This window comes from Geotrypetes seraphini, chromosome 4 (genome assembly GCF_902459505.1).
Source record: "Geotrypetes seraphini chromosome 4, aGeoSer1.1, whole genome shotgun sequence".
Classification (NCBI taxonomy): Eukaryota; Metazoa; Chordata; class Amphibia; order Gymnophiona; family Dermophiidae; genus Geotrypetes; species Geotrypetes seraphini.
In genome coordinates, this window is record NC_047087.1 from 194890058 (window position 1) to 194906324 (window position 16267).

The 16267-nt window shown below is 43.7% G+C and overlaps 1 protein-coding gene across 7 annotated transcripts in view; it reads left to right on the forward strand.

Annotated features, from left to right (window-relative positions):
• LOC117360112 (PH and SEC7 domain-containing protein 1-like) overlaps window positions 1-16267 on the forward strand; it is a 350510-nt gene that overhangs the window by 96358 nt on the left and 237885 nt on the right. For 6 of the 7 annotated variants that reach the window (XR_004539359.1, XM_033943787.1, XM_033943792.1 and 3 more), the window contains one exon: window positions 14370-14570. Coding sequence is in view for 6 of the 7 variants with exons in the window: in XM_033943787.1 (XP_033799678.1) it covers window positions 14370-14570 (201 nt within the window). In the remaining variant the exon portion in view is untranslated. The remainder of the gene's footprint in view (window positions 1-14369; window positions 14571-16267) is intronic. The other variant, XM_033943791.1, reaches the window with a different exon arrangement.

Below are 16267 nucleotides of genomic sequence, written 5' to 3' on the forward strand. Positions count from 1 at the left end.
GTACCTGAGGTAATGGAAGATTAAGTGACTTCTCCAAGATTTCAAGGAGTAGAAGTGGGATTTGAATCCTGGCTTCCCTGCTTCTCAGCTTGTTGCTCTAACCATTAGATGAAGCTAATACTAGGGTTACAGACGTCTGGGAAATCCTGGACATGTCCTCTTTTTAGAGGACTGTCTGGGTTCCCGGACGGACTTTCCCAAATCCAGTAGTTTGTCCGGCTTTTGGAAAGCCCTGATGAGCTCTGGCCACGTCTGGAGGCCTCTGAGCATGTGTGGAAAACGTCTCACACATCCGTGCATGCTCCAGGCCTTCCAGACGCAGCTGGAGCTCGTCAGGGAAGACAAGCGGAGGCTTTGTAGTAGCGGGGCTGGGGGCAGAATGGGGCGGGGCTTGAGGTAGAACTGGTTGGGTCTGGATGGAACGGGGTGGGGCCATGTGTTTGGGGTTCTACTGCTCAAAATATGGTAACCCTAGCTAATACAGATAATACATATTCTAAACATGTTTAGTAACTCAACAATAAACTAAAAGCCAGCAGACCTGAATCTTGGTAGCTATTTGACAACCTACCAAAATAACTGATAGGCAAATCATTTGTATGGTTCTCAGTAACCTCAGGATTTTTATTACACTGCTGATAAACCCAACTGTTCACATGATCAACAGGAAGGTGCTAGACTGGGGAGCTAATAGGACTGACTGGGAACCAGGTGTTAAAAGTACTGTGTATATTTCCAGAATACTGCAAATATTATTCTATTTAGTATGTTGGTGTGTTATTTTGATTTTTTTTTTTTTTTTTGGGGGGGGGGTACATTATTCCTGGAGTATATTCAGTGTGCATTTTACCATTGGTAACAGAGGTACTAGGGGAAAACAGCTTATACTGTAGTTGTACCAGAGCTATACTCTGAAAGACTCCTTCCTCACTGTTCAGAAGTGTTTCATTTTCCCTTCTCTGTTGATATGGATGCAACCCTCCCACCATGCCATGTACCGTTTAGTTTTAAACGGTATAGCAAATTTTAAAATAAATACTAAAACTTGGGGCTCCTTTTACGAAGCCGCGTTAGTGGCTTTACGCGCGTAATAGTGCGTGCTAAACCGCCGGCCGCACTAGCCACTACCGCCTCCTCTTGAGCAGGCGGTAGTTTTTCGGCCAGCGTGGGGGGTTTAGCGCGTGATTAAAAGTCGCGTGCGCTAAAGCCGCTAACGCAGCTTCGTAAAAGGAGCCCTTAGTCTCTTTTGTCTGCCCCAGATTGCACTCAAACCCCACTCGCATTTTATCCTCCCCAACAGCCAAATCACCGACTCCCTATGTCCAAAAACCTGAAAATTAATTGGGTGAGGGAACTGCAAAGCTTCAGATTCATTTAGGGTGCAGGTTCAAAGTTTGCAAAATTTCTTTTTATCATTAAATCAATGTGCAGGAAAAGCATAATAGGAGGAAAACCAGAACTGAATATGAAAAAGCAGAATACATTTTTTTTTTTTTTTTTTTTTTAGAAAAGTTTATTAAATGTTACAAAGATAACAGAAAAGGAAAAGTACTACACATCAATTTCAAAAAGAAAAGAACAGTAAAAGTAATTACCATCTACAGTATATAATACCATGAGCCCACATTACCGGAGAGCGAATAACAAAGAAAAGATAAATATGTATAATAATACAGGAAAAGTATCTTCCTACTACTTGGCCTATAATTAAACTTAAACCTTTTTATTTTAACTGCAGAAACAGTGAAATTCATACCTCACAGTATAAAGTACTTGTCTCCATAATACATTGAGTAACGAATCTAAACAAATAAGCAACACGAACGGTAACAAGAAATACCCAGTTCAGCCTCCTAAATAATTACCGTATTTTCACGCATATAACGCGCGCGTTATACACGATTTTACAAACCGAGTATAACCATGCGCGTTATATTCGTGAGCGTGTTGTCCAGATTTTTTTTTACATAGTTCTCCCCCCCGACGTCCGATTCACCCCGCAGGAACGCTCGCACTCACACCCGCACCCCCACCCCGAAGGACCGCTCGCACCCCCCCCCATCATGGAGAAGCTGCCTACCGTTGTCCTGCTGCTTCCTCTTCCGGCAGTCCCACCCTTTCTCTGACATCAGAGAAAGGGCGGGACCACTGGAAGAGGAAGCAGCGCAGACGCAGGGCTCAGAGAAGGGGCGGGACCGCCGGCAGAGGAAGCAGCAGGACAACGGTAGGCAGCTTCTCCATGATGGGGGGGGGGGTGGGAGGCTGTGGGGGTGCGAGTGCGAGTGCGAGTGGTCCTTCGGGGTGGGGGTGCGAGCGGTCCTGCGGGGGGGTGAATCGGACGTCGGGGGGGGATCAGGCTTTCAGGGTGGGGACAGGACTTCAAGGGGGGACAAGACTTCAAGGGGGAGAGGAGAGTCGGGGCGGCCAAAGGAGGGGCGGGCGACGACGGGAGAGTCGGGGCGGCATGCGTGGTATACGGGTGTGCGCGCTATATAAAAATTTCTTTACATAAATTACAATTTCCCGCGCGCTATACCCGTGTGCGCGTTTTACACGGGTGCGATGTATATGAGTGAAAATACGGTAGTCATCACTGCATCAGTGTTTCTTTCTTGCCTCATATGAGACTAGTAGCAGATTCCAGTCAATCAGTCTTCATCAGTTTAATCTTCTAAATCAGGGGTGTCCAACCTTTTGACTTCCCTGGGCCACATTGGCTGAAAAATTTTTTCTGGGGCCGCGCAAACGCTGCAGCAAGATGGAGGAGGGAGCCGGCAAGACGGTAAACACCCGGGGGCAGCAGAGGAAAACACTGCATCGCTCTTGACAGGGTCGCACAAAATACTTCACGGGGCCGCAGGTTAGACACCCCTGTTCTAAATCATGAAATCAGGAGTTTACTTCCAATGTTGTGCTATGTAATAAGCCTGGCTACATGCAAACAGTGTGCAAAGAAAGCTTTTTGGTCTTTAGACATGTTATCGTCCTCCCATCTGCTTAATAAACATGATTGCATAGTAAGTACAGTCTGTATCTTCAGTATCAGAGAAATGTCTTTCTCTACCTGTGACCATAGGGCTTATTCTTTAACTTATATGTGAAAATAATCTTCCCTTTCCCTTTCCAGCGCTGGGGAGTGAGACACACTAAACTGGGAGAAGAAAAATGGATATCAATTAATATAATGTGACAATTTGAATATTTCCTGGTTCATAACATTATCTGAAGCCGTGATATCTGAAGCCAGATCTGTTGCCAATCTGTGTCCTCTAGTTTCAGGGCGAGATTCTGGTTCCAGTGAACAATCAAAAGTAGGATCAAAAGTACTGTAGTGCAAAGTAAAGCTTACTAATTATTTTCCCCTGGATTCTGTCACCGAAAGTTGGGTGCGCATCACAGATCTACACGTAAATGAATTAGCTAATAGGTGATAATCAATTATTGGCAGGAACAACCCCCCTCTTACCATCCCCTCCCTAACCCCAGATCCTACTTTTCCCTCTCTTGGAAACCTCCTCTGATCTAACGTCGTAACCCTTCTTCCATAACTCTTTTTGTAATCCACTTTGAACTGAAAGGTAATGGCGGAATAGAAATCTGTAATGTAATGTAATGTAACAAGTGCTAATTAGCAGTCAGTAGTTATGAGTAGATACCATACCATATTGTTTCTATACCCCACAAATGTCAACTGGGAATCATTGCGGCTTACATAAGATTAATAAAGTTAGTAACATTGACATCACTTTAATGAAAACAGATGTGATTTTAGCACCTTCCTAAATTGACGTAAGCAGGTCGGGAGGCAGTTCCAAATTTTGGGCCCTTGAAACTCGAAGGTGGATTCGAAGAGTGATTTCCTCCGAACTTGACGTAGAGAGGGAAGAGGTAATTTATAGCATTGAGTCATTCTTGAGTTATAGGAATATGGAACTTGGACGGCCATAAGTAAGCATAGTCAAGCTTTCTCCTTATATGTATAGCCCTGTGAACCATACATGCAATTTTAAATTGAATTCTATACTTGACTGACAGCCAGTGTAATTCTATCAGCAGCAGACTGGCCCTCTCAAATCAGGCCTTACGGAAATCGGGCTGTGTTCTGGAGTAGCTGCAACCTCTGAAGTCCTTTCTTTGTGCCCTACGCCCATATTCTATAACCCGCACACCTAATATTTCCTGTGCGCATCTCCAAAGGAGGCATGATCAGAGGATGGGCATGGGCAGGTCATGGGTACTGCCAGGATTTAGGTGTGGAGTTATAGATTACCGTAGAGAATTACATGGGGACAAATTTGTCCCTTTCCCGGTGGGATCTCAATATCCCCATCCTGTCCCCACGAGTTCTGTCCCTGTCACATTCCTGCAAAGTCCATACATAAGCCGCAAACACTTGTAATTTTAAAGTATTTGAGGCTTGTGCAGATGAGAACAGAGCTTGCAGGAATGGGGCAGGGACAGAACATGCAGGGACAGGACAGGGATAGAGAGATCCTGCGGGGCTGAAGAAAATTTGTCCCTGTGTCATTCTCCAGATTACTGTCATTTCTGTACCTAACTGCCAATAGTTGGACGGGAATATTTACACCAGTGTTTGTCAGGCATAAACGCTCACGCCCAAAGTTAGGTGTGACAATGTATGCTAAGTTAGTATTCTAAAAAGGCTATTCTGTGCAGACCTACTTTTATAGAATACTATCTTAGTGCAAATCATCCTAGCAACTAACGTTGGTCCAGAATTTCCCCCTTTATGACTAAAACCAAGTTTTGTTATTACCTTCTCCATGCTGTTGAGTGACCTCAGGGATCCGTCATATCCCCCTCTTTAAAGTAACACATCTCTTTGAATCCACAGATATAAGTACTTAATGTGGGGTGGGGGGGGGGGGTCAATTTTTATGCAGTTCTTCAAAGAGATTAAAAGTAGGCTCTTTCACATCTGACCTAGGCAGTGTAATCCTGTTTTTATCCAACATCTGCATCCCTGATTGCCTTTTACGTCGGACCACCAGACCGAAAGCCCACCATACTTTAATGACGCACAAACCTACAAAGCTATTTTACCCATGTTAGGCTATGTCCATATGGGAAATGATGTAATTTAAACCATCATAGACTATGGGTTCCTTTTACTAAGGTGCACTAGCGGTTTTCGTGCACGCGCTAAACAGTAACGCCTCCATAGAGCTTGTGTTTGTATTTTTTGGTTATCGCGTGGTTATCGCGCGCTAATCTTTAGCATGCGTTAAAAACGTTAGTGCACCTTAGTAAAAGGAGCCCTATGTCTTCTCAGAAAATACTGCAATCTTTAAAACACCCTATGTCCACTGTCTATATCTCCAAATCTGTATGTTATGAATATACTGTAGAAGCTGAAATTTATACTTCTATGTACACCAAGTTTGTTTTTCCCAACAAAGTTTGTCTTACTTATATACTGTGAATGTAATCTTGTAACCTGTTCTGGGCTCCTTTGGAAGGACGGGCTAAATAAATAAAATAAATAAAGAACCTGTAGAGAATTGAACGCTCATAAATGAACCTTGTAGCAGGGGCACACATCTTTTAATACTGCCTTCCACTATCTACTTATTTGTGACAAAATAGGGCTAGTTCTAAAAATTAATAATAATAACTTAATTTTTTTTATACCATAATACTTCACAATTCAGTGCGGTTCATAAGAGAAACACTGAAAACACAGCAGTAATACACCAAAATACATAATTGATAAAATTACAATATTCCCCAGTTATACATGTTTCCTCAGGAAGAGCCTGACGAGCTTAGTTGGCCAAAAGTAGATGCCCTGGTGACTGTAGTGATTAAGAAAACCACTATCCCAATGAAAGGCGGGGTGGCCCTAAAGGATGCTTAGGACCATATATTGGAATCCTCTCTCCTTTGAGGTGGCGGTGCTGTCCCTTCAGGCTGTGGTTTGCAGCTCCTATGTGGCTTGGGCTTGTCTGTCTTGAGTCTAACAGCCAGTGGATGCGGTGGCGAAGACGGAGGTGTTTGGCCTCCAGGATCTCACCGCTATAGTCTGGCGTGGTCTACCTGGTTGACTCTATGATTTGGTTAGAGTGTCTGCTAAGCAAATGGTGGTGGCCATTACAGGATGTCGGATCTTATGGTTGCGGAACTTGGCAGCTGATCAAGCCTCAAGTTACGTTTGATTAAGCTTCCCTTTCGGGAACATCTTTTCGGGGAAGACCTAGAGAAAATAGTCAAGGAATTGGGAGATTACAAGGCCCAGCATCTTCCCAAAGATCATCCTTGAGGTGCAGGAAAGCAGGCGCTGAGCAGGCCGCACCTAAGGGATTCAAAGATATACTGGGTCATTCTCAGCAGTTTCAAAGACCGCTTTTTTCACAGAGGCAATCCTTTTGTTCAAACAAACGAGCTCCCCTTCAGGCCAGCTGTTCCACTTCAGCCTCCAGAGCAACACAATGACGGATGCTTCTGTAAGGGGTCATCTTTCCCTTTTTATGGAGAGTGGTCCAAGGTTACCTTGGACCAGTGGGTCTTAGAGATCATCAGAACTGGCTATAAGTTAGAGCTCACCTCTCCAGTTGTTGGGTCAGCTAATCTGGACTACACTAGTAGCTCAAGTCGTCCACTTATTTATGTATGTGTGTATTTATTAATTGTGCTCAACTTCGAGTAATGTATTCATGTATTAAGATTTGTTAACCACCTTTAGGAAGGGATCCATCAAGGCAATGTATAATAGGAGCCTGCTTCTCATGCCGGCATTGGCTTTTCTCCTGACATCACTTCCTGGCCCAGTGATCAGGAAGTGATTTCAGAGGGGAGCCAGGCCAGCGCAAGCAGCTGTCCTGAGAAGTTGCTCATGCTGGTGAAGATTTAAAAAGATACCAGGGGGGCGTGGGGTGTGGGAGGGGGAAAGAGGTGCCAGCGCCTCCACCAAGATGGCACCTGGGGCGGTCTGACCCCCCCACCCCTATCCCCCCCTTTACTATACAACTGCATCCATGACCCCCTCATCTAATCTAAAGTCCTGTCTATCTATTATCTACCAAGGATCAAGTCTTCACTCACTCGTAGATACCGACCATCACTGCAGTTAACTTTTTCCCTCTACTTAGATTGGCAAGGACAAGGGTAGGAGAGACAGGGTGCAAATATTCTCTCTCTATTTCCTACACCCCACTTAAATCTTTCTCCCTTCCTAGGCCAAACCCCATCAGCCTTGATGCTCCCTTCTGTTCATTTTCCAAACCTATATATTCTTTATATTTTTATACACTTCCATTCTTTTCCTCCTTTCTCCCCTTGCTCCTTATATATATCCTTCCTCCCCAGCACTCTCCCTCCCCCTTTCACATACTGTTCACCTCTTATTTAACTCTATTTATCTTTTTTTTCCCCTCCTCTATCCTCTTCACTGTCTCATCCACTCCTCTCTCCTTCACCTTTTCAATGTCCTTCATTTTTCCCCTTCATTTTCTTGTCTCTCCTTTTCCCCTTTATCCTTTGTCTTTTCCCTTCAGATTCCTTTTTTCCTTTTTATTGTCTTCTACCTTTCTTTCCTTTACCCTCCTTATCCTCTTCTCTCATTTCATGTCCCCCTCTTCTCATACCTACTTCTCATCTTAAATCTCTTCCAGGTTTTCCTCCTGGTTTTTTTTGCCATTGACCCCTTAATTTTTCTCTTTTCTCTTCCCCATAGCTGTCAGTACAGGCCAAGGGGTATATATAGTGCTATCAACCTTTGCGGGCCCTTCTTCCTTTTGCTGGCATGCCTGAAGAGTAACAATGAGTAGAAACAGGAGGAGGATCGTGGGGATTAGCAGCAATGCATATGCTCTGATTCCTGGTAGTTCACTCAGTGAGAGTAGGAAGTATGAAGCAATGCAGCTCCTGTCTGCTAGTGACTCATTTGCCCTTCCTTCACCAAAGACCCTTGGATGCTGGCTCCATGCTTTGGTCCATGTGAGCCTATGTAATGCCGTTATCTTCTTTGCGCTCAGATGGTCTCATTTGGCATCACAGCATTTTGGACAGTCACCAAACCCCATCCCCCTCTCCCAAATTCATTTTATGCCTGAATTCTGACAAAGATGGTCTCTGCGTATCAGGACTTTTGATAATGTAGCTCATGACTTTGACCACTAGACTACATCTGAACTTTGATATTGGGATCTAGATATCTCTGTGTCCCCATTCTCATGTTTATGCTAGAACAGAATGTCAATAGGTCAGGCTCATGCAGTAATCCACATGAAATGTCAAAAGTGCAGACCCAACATGGGCCATGTTTCGGCTATAAATGCCTTCCTCAGGGGTCCCAAACTACAAGGGCTTGAGATTAGAAGGCACAAGTGTGGGTAAAAGCAAAGGCACAGAAATCCAATGTGGGGTAAAAATCGCTCTCCAGGCTGCTAGTAGTGGCGTAGCGAGGGTGTGAGGCGCCTGGGCAGTGGTGCCTCTCCCCACCCCTCCGCAGCCCTCTTCTCCGCCCCCCCCCCACCCCTACATGCTCCTTCCCCACCCCCCACTGCCACATGCGCACACCGCTTCCCTTTCCCCGTACCTCTGTAACGTTCCCGGCGCAAGCAGCAACCCCCAACTTGCTGTCGCACCTGCATGGGCTCTCCCTCTGACGTCTATTCCTAGGCACGAGTCTAGGAAGTGAAGTCGGAAGAAGAGCTGACGCAGGCGCGACCGCAGGTTGGGGGTTTCTGCTCACGCCGGGAACGTTACAGAAGCACGGGGGAAAGGAAGCGGCACGCGCGGCAGTGGGGGAAGGGCAAGAGAGGAGGACGGGTGCTGCGCTCCTACCAAGATGGCATCCGGGGCAGACCGCCTCACGCCAACCCCTCCTTACTACGCTACTGGCTGCTAGAGTCATGAGTAGTCGCTAGTGGACACTTGCCCCCCTCTTTTACAAAGGTGCGTTAAGCTTTTTAGCGCGTGCTAAATACTAACGCGTGCATGTTATCCTATGGACGTGTTAGCGGTTAGCGCACGCGTTGATTTAGCGCACGCTAAATCTGCGCTAAAACGCTTAGCACGCCTTTGTAAAAGAGGGCCTTGGTTTTGGAAGTGGGTACGAAGGTTTCATTGATCAGTTGAATGGGTGCAGGAGCCAAAACCAACTAAGAACCCCTATGCTTGATTGAGCAGGGCAGATGTCCTATGATATGCAAGGTTATTGTCCGCATCTAGATATGAAACCACTATAAAGGAACACCAGCTGTAATAATTACCCAGCAAATGCAAATACTCCTTTACTCGCCCATCCCTAAGGATGTTATACAACTCCATGAACCAAATAGCAGCGGGGTGCCCAGCAGGGACTAATCTGTGTCTTTCTTGCTGTTTCATGTTTGCGTTCCTTTGTTCCTCTTTCTGCATGTGTTCTCTTGCTGTAGCGCTATGTCTCTCTCCAGGCTGGCGTTTCAGGCAGCGTAGGCCAATGGTTGTGAACTTTGCAATAAACCTAGTGAATATGTATCAAACGTTTGCGTACATTTGGCTTAAGAACCCAGGTTAAATTTGCATGTAAGAGTGAGGGGAGCCAAAGGAGGCAGGGAGTTAGTCACTCGGGCTCCAATACAAGGGGGTAAACAAGAAACATTTATTTTTAAAAAATCAATGTAATCTTAAAAATATAGAAAATGCATCATCACAGATAAAACTTGAAAATGGACCCAACGTGGGCTGTCGGGGTTACTGTAAAAGGTTTGTAGTCTGATATAGAAATATGAAAAAGTTGATGATTAATGTAAAAACAAACAAAAACACTTTTAACGTTTGTTTCAGTACAGTGAGCAGTGTTTCAACATAGTATAAACAATGATACCTAAATCCTTTTTCTGGACTGACTCCTAACGTGGAGCCATAGCTATAGTTTGGGTTCCTCTTCCTTACATGCATCACTTCATACAGTATTTGCTCACATTAATCCCCTCTTCTACGAAACCGCGCTAGCGGTTTTTAGCGCAGAGAGCCACGCTGAATAGCCTGCGCTGCTCCCAACGCTCATTGAGTTCCTATGAGCGTCAGGAGCAGCGCGGGCCATTCAGCTAAAAAATGGGAGCAGCGCGGGCCATTCAGCTAAAAAACGCTAGCGCGGTTTCGTAGAAGAGGGGGTAAAAGTCCCAAAAGCAGTGTGGCATTTCTAATCCTCAGTGCTATTCATTGAAATCAGTAGTGCAAGCCTCCATAACGCATCAGATTAAGGTTAGCAGAAATCTAGAACTGGGCTAAAAATGTCTCTCCTGGAGCTTGACAGTTCTGCACCTAGTGTTCTCTGTTTATCAACAAACCTCTTGCCGTGTCCCTTTTTCTACCCATCTCTGTTTGCACATGCATCTCAATTCTTTTGCATGCCTAATGTCTTTTCTGCAGAGATTAGCATGAGTAGGGTTGCCATATTTCTAGACTAAAAAAAGAGGACACCTGGTCCTGCCCCGTTCCGACCCCCCAGTCCCACCCAATTTCACCTCCAGCCCCACCCCATTCTGCACCAGCCCCACCTCCCCAAAAATCTCCCCAAGCTCGGGACCGCGTATGCGCATACATGGATGTTGATTCAATGATGTCACACACATGCGTACTTTCACGCATATATGATGTCATCACGTTGACGACTGCATTCGCAGATGCCCTCCAGATTCGGCCCTGAGGTCGGGGACTTCCAAAACCCGGACAAGCTGCCGGGTTTTGGAAATCTCTCCGGGCACCTGGACATGTCTTAAAAGAGGACATGTCCGGGGTTACCCAGATATCTGGTAAACCTAAGCATGAGGTCTAATGAGACCCCAAAGTTTAGGTCACAGTGCAGCTAGGCAGAATCCAGCTTTCCAGATATGAATCATAAATGCAGATACAATGCTGCAAGGAGTAATCAATAAAGTTTTTCATGCTAGAATGTTGCCATAGCAACAAGGAAGCCTGAACAGATGAATGCAGCACTTTGGTAGTTGGTAATTAACAAGAAAAGGTCAAACCACTTACCAAATCAGCCTTGCTTTGGAAGGGAGAACAAGAACAAAACAAGAAAAGGAGGTTATGAAGCAAACCTGCAAAATAAATGCTGGGTGTCCTTGTGCTCCAAACATTTTTCCACCGTAAGAAAAGAAGAAAAATGTCACTTTAGTTAGGAGTTCTGGTCTACCTTCTCAACATTATATAGAAACATTTAAGAAAGCAGTATTAATTCTTGCTGCATGCATTCTGCTTATAATGTTTGTGGTACTCTCAGCAATTCCTATCTGTGTTCATTGAGTTCATTATATTGTTATTGTTGAGCTGCCTAGAGTGAATGAGGAAAGACACAAGATATAATAACTCATATGCTTGAGGCATGAACATGCTGGGGTCATTATTCATCTAACGGCACTCAGCATTTTGCTGACCGCTACTAGCGTTATGCCCAGAAATTCATTATAGGGCCATGTGTGGGTAGGGGTTGCTAGATTTTACGATTGTAAAATACGGACACCCTAGACCTGCCCCCCAGGGCCACTCATCTCTGCTTCAGTCCCACCCTAGCTCAGCCCCTGCTGCCTGCTTTGGTTGGGCAGGAGGCAATCCGCGCATGTGCAGATTGCCTCCTGCTCGATGCGATTGAGAGGAGGCTTTTCAAAACCTGGACAAAATGCCGGGGTTTGAAAAGCCATCCGGAGGACATGTCTGGGGAAATCCAGATGTCTATGTGTGGGCTTTGGCTCTGAATTTCCAGGTTTGAGGAACCGGCTAAGTAGTAGCATACCAAGGGGAACTTGTGTTCGCGGTGGAGGCATCCTCCTCCCCCCTCCTGCCCCCCCCTGCACAATTCTCTGTGCCCTCATCCCTATACCTATTCAAATCTTTGCCGACTGCTAGTAGCATCTCTTGCTGCTCACGTTGGCCTCTTCCTACTCTCTGACATCACTTCCTGGTACTCTGTTATAGAATATGTCCAATCTGCACAGAATTTAGGCGCAGGCATTTACACCAGGTTTTAGTTGGCACAAATGGTTACGCCTAATTTTAATCATGGGACTGGCTACTATGTATGTTCTATGTTAACTTTAGGCATGATTTGTAGATTAGTGCTAAGCGTGTTCTTTTTCAGCACCAATATTTTTGATACCATATGTAGAATCTGGCCCGATATGTGTAAATGATTAGACTATTAGGGTTGGATTCTGTAACCGGCGCCCAAGTCGGTGGCTGCCTTAAAAGCAACCACCGATCACCTGTCAATTATTTTAGGGCACCAGTTACAGAATCTGTGGGGAGTCCTTGCCACTCAGCTGATGGGGGAGGGGGGGAATTCTCCTGCCGCAATTGGCTGCTGTGGTCTAACGGCAAAGATAAGCAGCTAAAATGTAGGCCAGGGTTTTCCGGACCTACATTTCAGCTGCCTATCTTGGCGTGATTCACAGCTGGGTAGCCACTTTAGCCCGCCTAACGCCACTTCCGGCATTGGCTATGCGAATATCGGGGGAGTACTGTAAACCACAGTCAAGGTGACATAGAGTAACCTCTTTTCCTTGGCATTGGTCTGCACACTGGTACAACAGTTTATGATAGAAAATTGCTCAGCATTATCAGGACTACAGAGCATAGACATTCAAGGGAAAAATGCTTGAGTATCTAAATAAACTCATGTAAACCGTTCTGAGCTCCTCTGGGAGAATGGTATAGAAAACTGAATGAATGATTAAATAAATAAATAAATAAATTAGCAATCCTAAGCTTGTCTGAGTGACACATTTCTTCCTTGGAAAAGTTAATGCCCTACTAGTGGCCCTGAGATCATTCTTTTAAACCTAGACCATAATGAATGATCACTATTGTTACACCATATGATTGAACAGAACAAGTGTTTCCAGTAATCCAAGTGGGTTTGGTTTTACCTGGAGGACAACAAAAGAGAAAAGGAGACCCCAAAATCCACAGTAGAATCAATCCAACGATAAAAAACAAAAAACAGTGGCTGCTGATGTTCTGAGAATGATTTATTATATGTCCTTTCACAATAAAAACATAAAAATACATGTGTTTTTATGGTTATATTGTGAAAGGACGTATAATAAATCATTCTCAGAACATCAGCATCCACAGTTTTTTGTTTTTACCTGGAGTGCTCTACTGCCACGATCCTGTTTTCACTTATTCAGTCAACAACCAATTAGATATTGTTTTACAAGATTTATTTATTCCAGAATATAGAAATTTGCATGTGATAGTAACCTAGAAATATATTATGATAATAGCATGCTTATTGGAACGTGTGTCTCGAAATACAGAGTTCTCTTTAAAATAATTGTCATTGCCTTTAGAATTTTTAAGGCTATTGTCTCACATTATTTTATACTCAGAGCAGTGTTTTCCCTCTTGCTCCTGTCTTTCCAATCAAGATTTATAGCTAAAGGACTCTCCAGTACAAGAGCTCAGACTTTCAACAACTCAACAAAGAATATTGGCTGATAAAGCCCTTGTATTGTGGAATTCTCTTCGATCTGACCTTAAATTTGAGGTAGAGCTTGGCTGTTTAAGATGAACAGGGTATTATATTTTGAAGCTGTGTTTATACCTTGTCCACAGTATATTTTTTGGGGGGTTGTATTTATATCTTGACTACTTCTTACATTCCAATGAGATCTCTTGTTTGTCATATATGTTTGTTTTGACTAGATGGTAAGTGGGCCATTTCTCCGAATGAGTTGCACATACCTCACTCCTAAACTGGGGCATGTGGAGTATAATCTCAGTCTCTCACATTTATTGTTAACGCTTACCATAGTACTTGTATTGAGCCAAAAAAGAGCTCCTTTTTGGAATTCATAAGTTGTAACATGAAAACTGTATGACGAAGGGACTGTCTTTCTTATCTGTGTCAATATAATCAGTGGCGTAGTAAGGGCATACACATTGGATTGGATACATATGAAAATAGTTGAGCTGATATTCATCAGGACATATCCAGATTTCCACTAAATATTGGTTCAGACTGTCATGGCACTCTGCTTAGCTCCTGAGTGGTCTGGGATCAATTCAGGATTCACCCAAATGTTATTCAGGCACTACTGATATTCAGTCCTGGTGCCTGGATAACGAACTGGGCAAGTAGGACAACGCAGAAAAGGCACGGCAGCTCTATCTATACTTGTCCAGGCACTGTTAACTTCTGAGTCCCAACAAAGATTTGGATATTTAGTGCTGGTACCCAGGTAAGGGCTAGCCATGAATATGAGGATCTAATTCAGCCCACAGCAGTAAATATTTTTTAAAAATGCTGACTGCCACTATGATTTTAGAAAAATACTATTTCCATGTGCTCTGTGTTCCGTCTTGTCATGTTTAAGGATTTGGTTATTTGATTCTGTGATTTCTTCCTTTTATTGCAGTGAACATCCCCTGAGCCCACTCGTCTCAGATTCTGAGTCAGAGATGGACAGCACTGAGCAGCTTGCACTAGGGAGCACTGATACGCTCTCCAACGGACACAAGGCTGATCAAGAGGCTGCCCAGCGCCTAGCCAAGAGACTCTACAATCTGGACGGGTTCAAAAAAGCAGATGTGGCCCGGCACCTGGGGAAGAAGTACGTGTGGGTATTGTGAGGAGCTGCCTGTCATTCAACAGAAATGCCAATTAACTCCAAGCCACGAGAGAGACACTCCAAGCTAGTCTTGGTTCCTTAATCTTCCTAAGCATTCTAGAATGTTCCATTTTGTTGTCATTCATGATGCTTAGAAGAGATTGAAAGAAACTTACATGGAACTTTTTAACTTTTCATGGAGTTACTTGGCAGCTTGGATTCAGTGTTTTATTAATGACTTGCAGAGAAATCCACTACAGCATAAATAAGCCATACACTCATCCATGATCAAACAGACAGGCGTGCCCTAGTGGGTAGGTTTATAGATTGGTTAGCTTCATGAAGAGTATCCTCTCTAATGAATGATATTGTTGGATTTTATTTACTTTATTGCGTCTTAGGGAAGGAGTTATCAGTGTGGACTGGTGTTAAGATATGCTTTTTAACTGTTAACCCCAGTTATTGGTAACTAGGTTTCACTCTATAAAATGAGACCTTTACTAAACAGCACAAGTTGTGGTAAAATAATTCAGCTTACGCTGATAACGCCCCCTTATCATTCCTTTAATTTCTCTGGGATGACAGTTTCATCCATTGGCGACATAAGCAGATAGCTGGTAAATATGGAATATGTAGTTATTGTATTTGATATACCGCAATTTTTAACAAAAAAAAAGTTAAGCCAAAGCGGTTTACAAGAATAAAAGTAATGGGATAAAATTTTAAAAAAAAGACAAACAGGGCAAGGGCACCAAGACAAGTGAACAAACTAAGGGCCTCTTCTATCAAACTGCGCTAGCAGTTTTTAGCGCGGTGAGCCGCGCTGCTCCTGGCGCTCATAAGAGTTCCTATGAGCATCGGGAGCAGTGCGGGCCATTCAGCGTGGCTCTCTGCGTCAAAAAACTGCTAGCGCAGTTTGATAGACGAGGCCCTAAATACAAATAGGCTGACAGGGGAAGGTAGAGCTAACAATGTTTTAAAGGGAAAAAAACCAAGAAGGAAAATAACAAAAGGTGAAAGGGTAAGAAGAGGGAAAAGCAATTTTGACACTGAAGTAATTGTAATAGGATAGACTGAGATTGATAATTAGAGAATGAAAAGTTTCACAGGAAACTGCATTTCGCGACCTTAGAATTACATGGTTCTAACTGTACCAAAAGTCATTCTCAGGAATTTGAAGTGGAGGTTTGTGGGGCAATTTGGTGTTCAATGACATGTGTGGATTTATTTATTAATTTAACACCAGAACAGAGTTTCTCCAAATACTACATGATGATAATATAAAGATCATGTCAGATAGAACCTGGAAGTCATCGGAGTTAAAAATACTGAAAATTGTCACTTAGAACCCTGTAATTCTAAGGTCGCGATTTGTAGAAATATGCAAATCCTGGTTAGGTCACTGTTTTATGCATGGAAATTAACTATCTGAAATTTGTCTACCCTGTTTGAAATAATACACACATTTTTACTTACATTTACAGTAACAGAGGTATTTTGAAAGGTGGAGCTAGGGCAGGGATTGAAGAGCATTGAGCAAAACAAAGAAAAATCCAACGGGTCTGTAGTGAAAGGCGAACACCAAAAACAAGAAAAAAAACTGCAGCGCGGAATGTACAAGGTGCAGGAATCTTTATTAAAAGTCGATACAAAATTGTAATCCATAAAAATGGCTCTCATATGCATGGGTCCATACTCCATATATA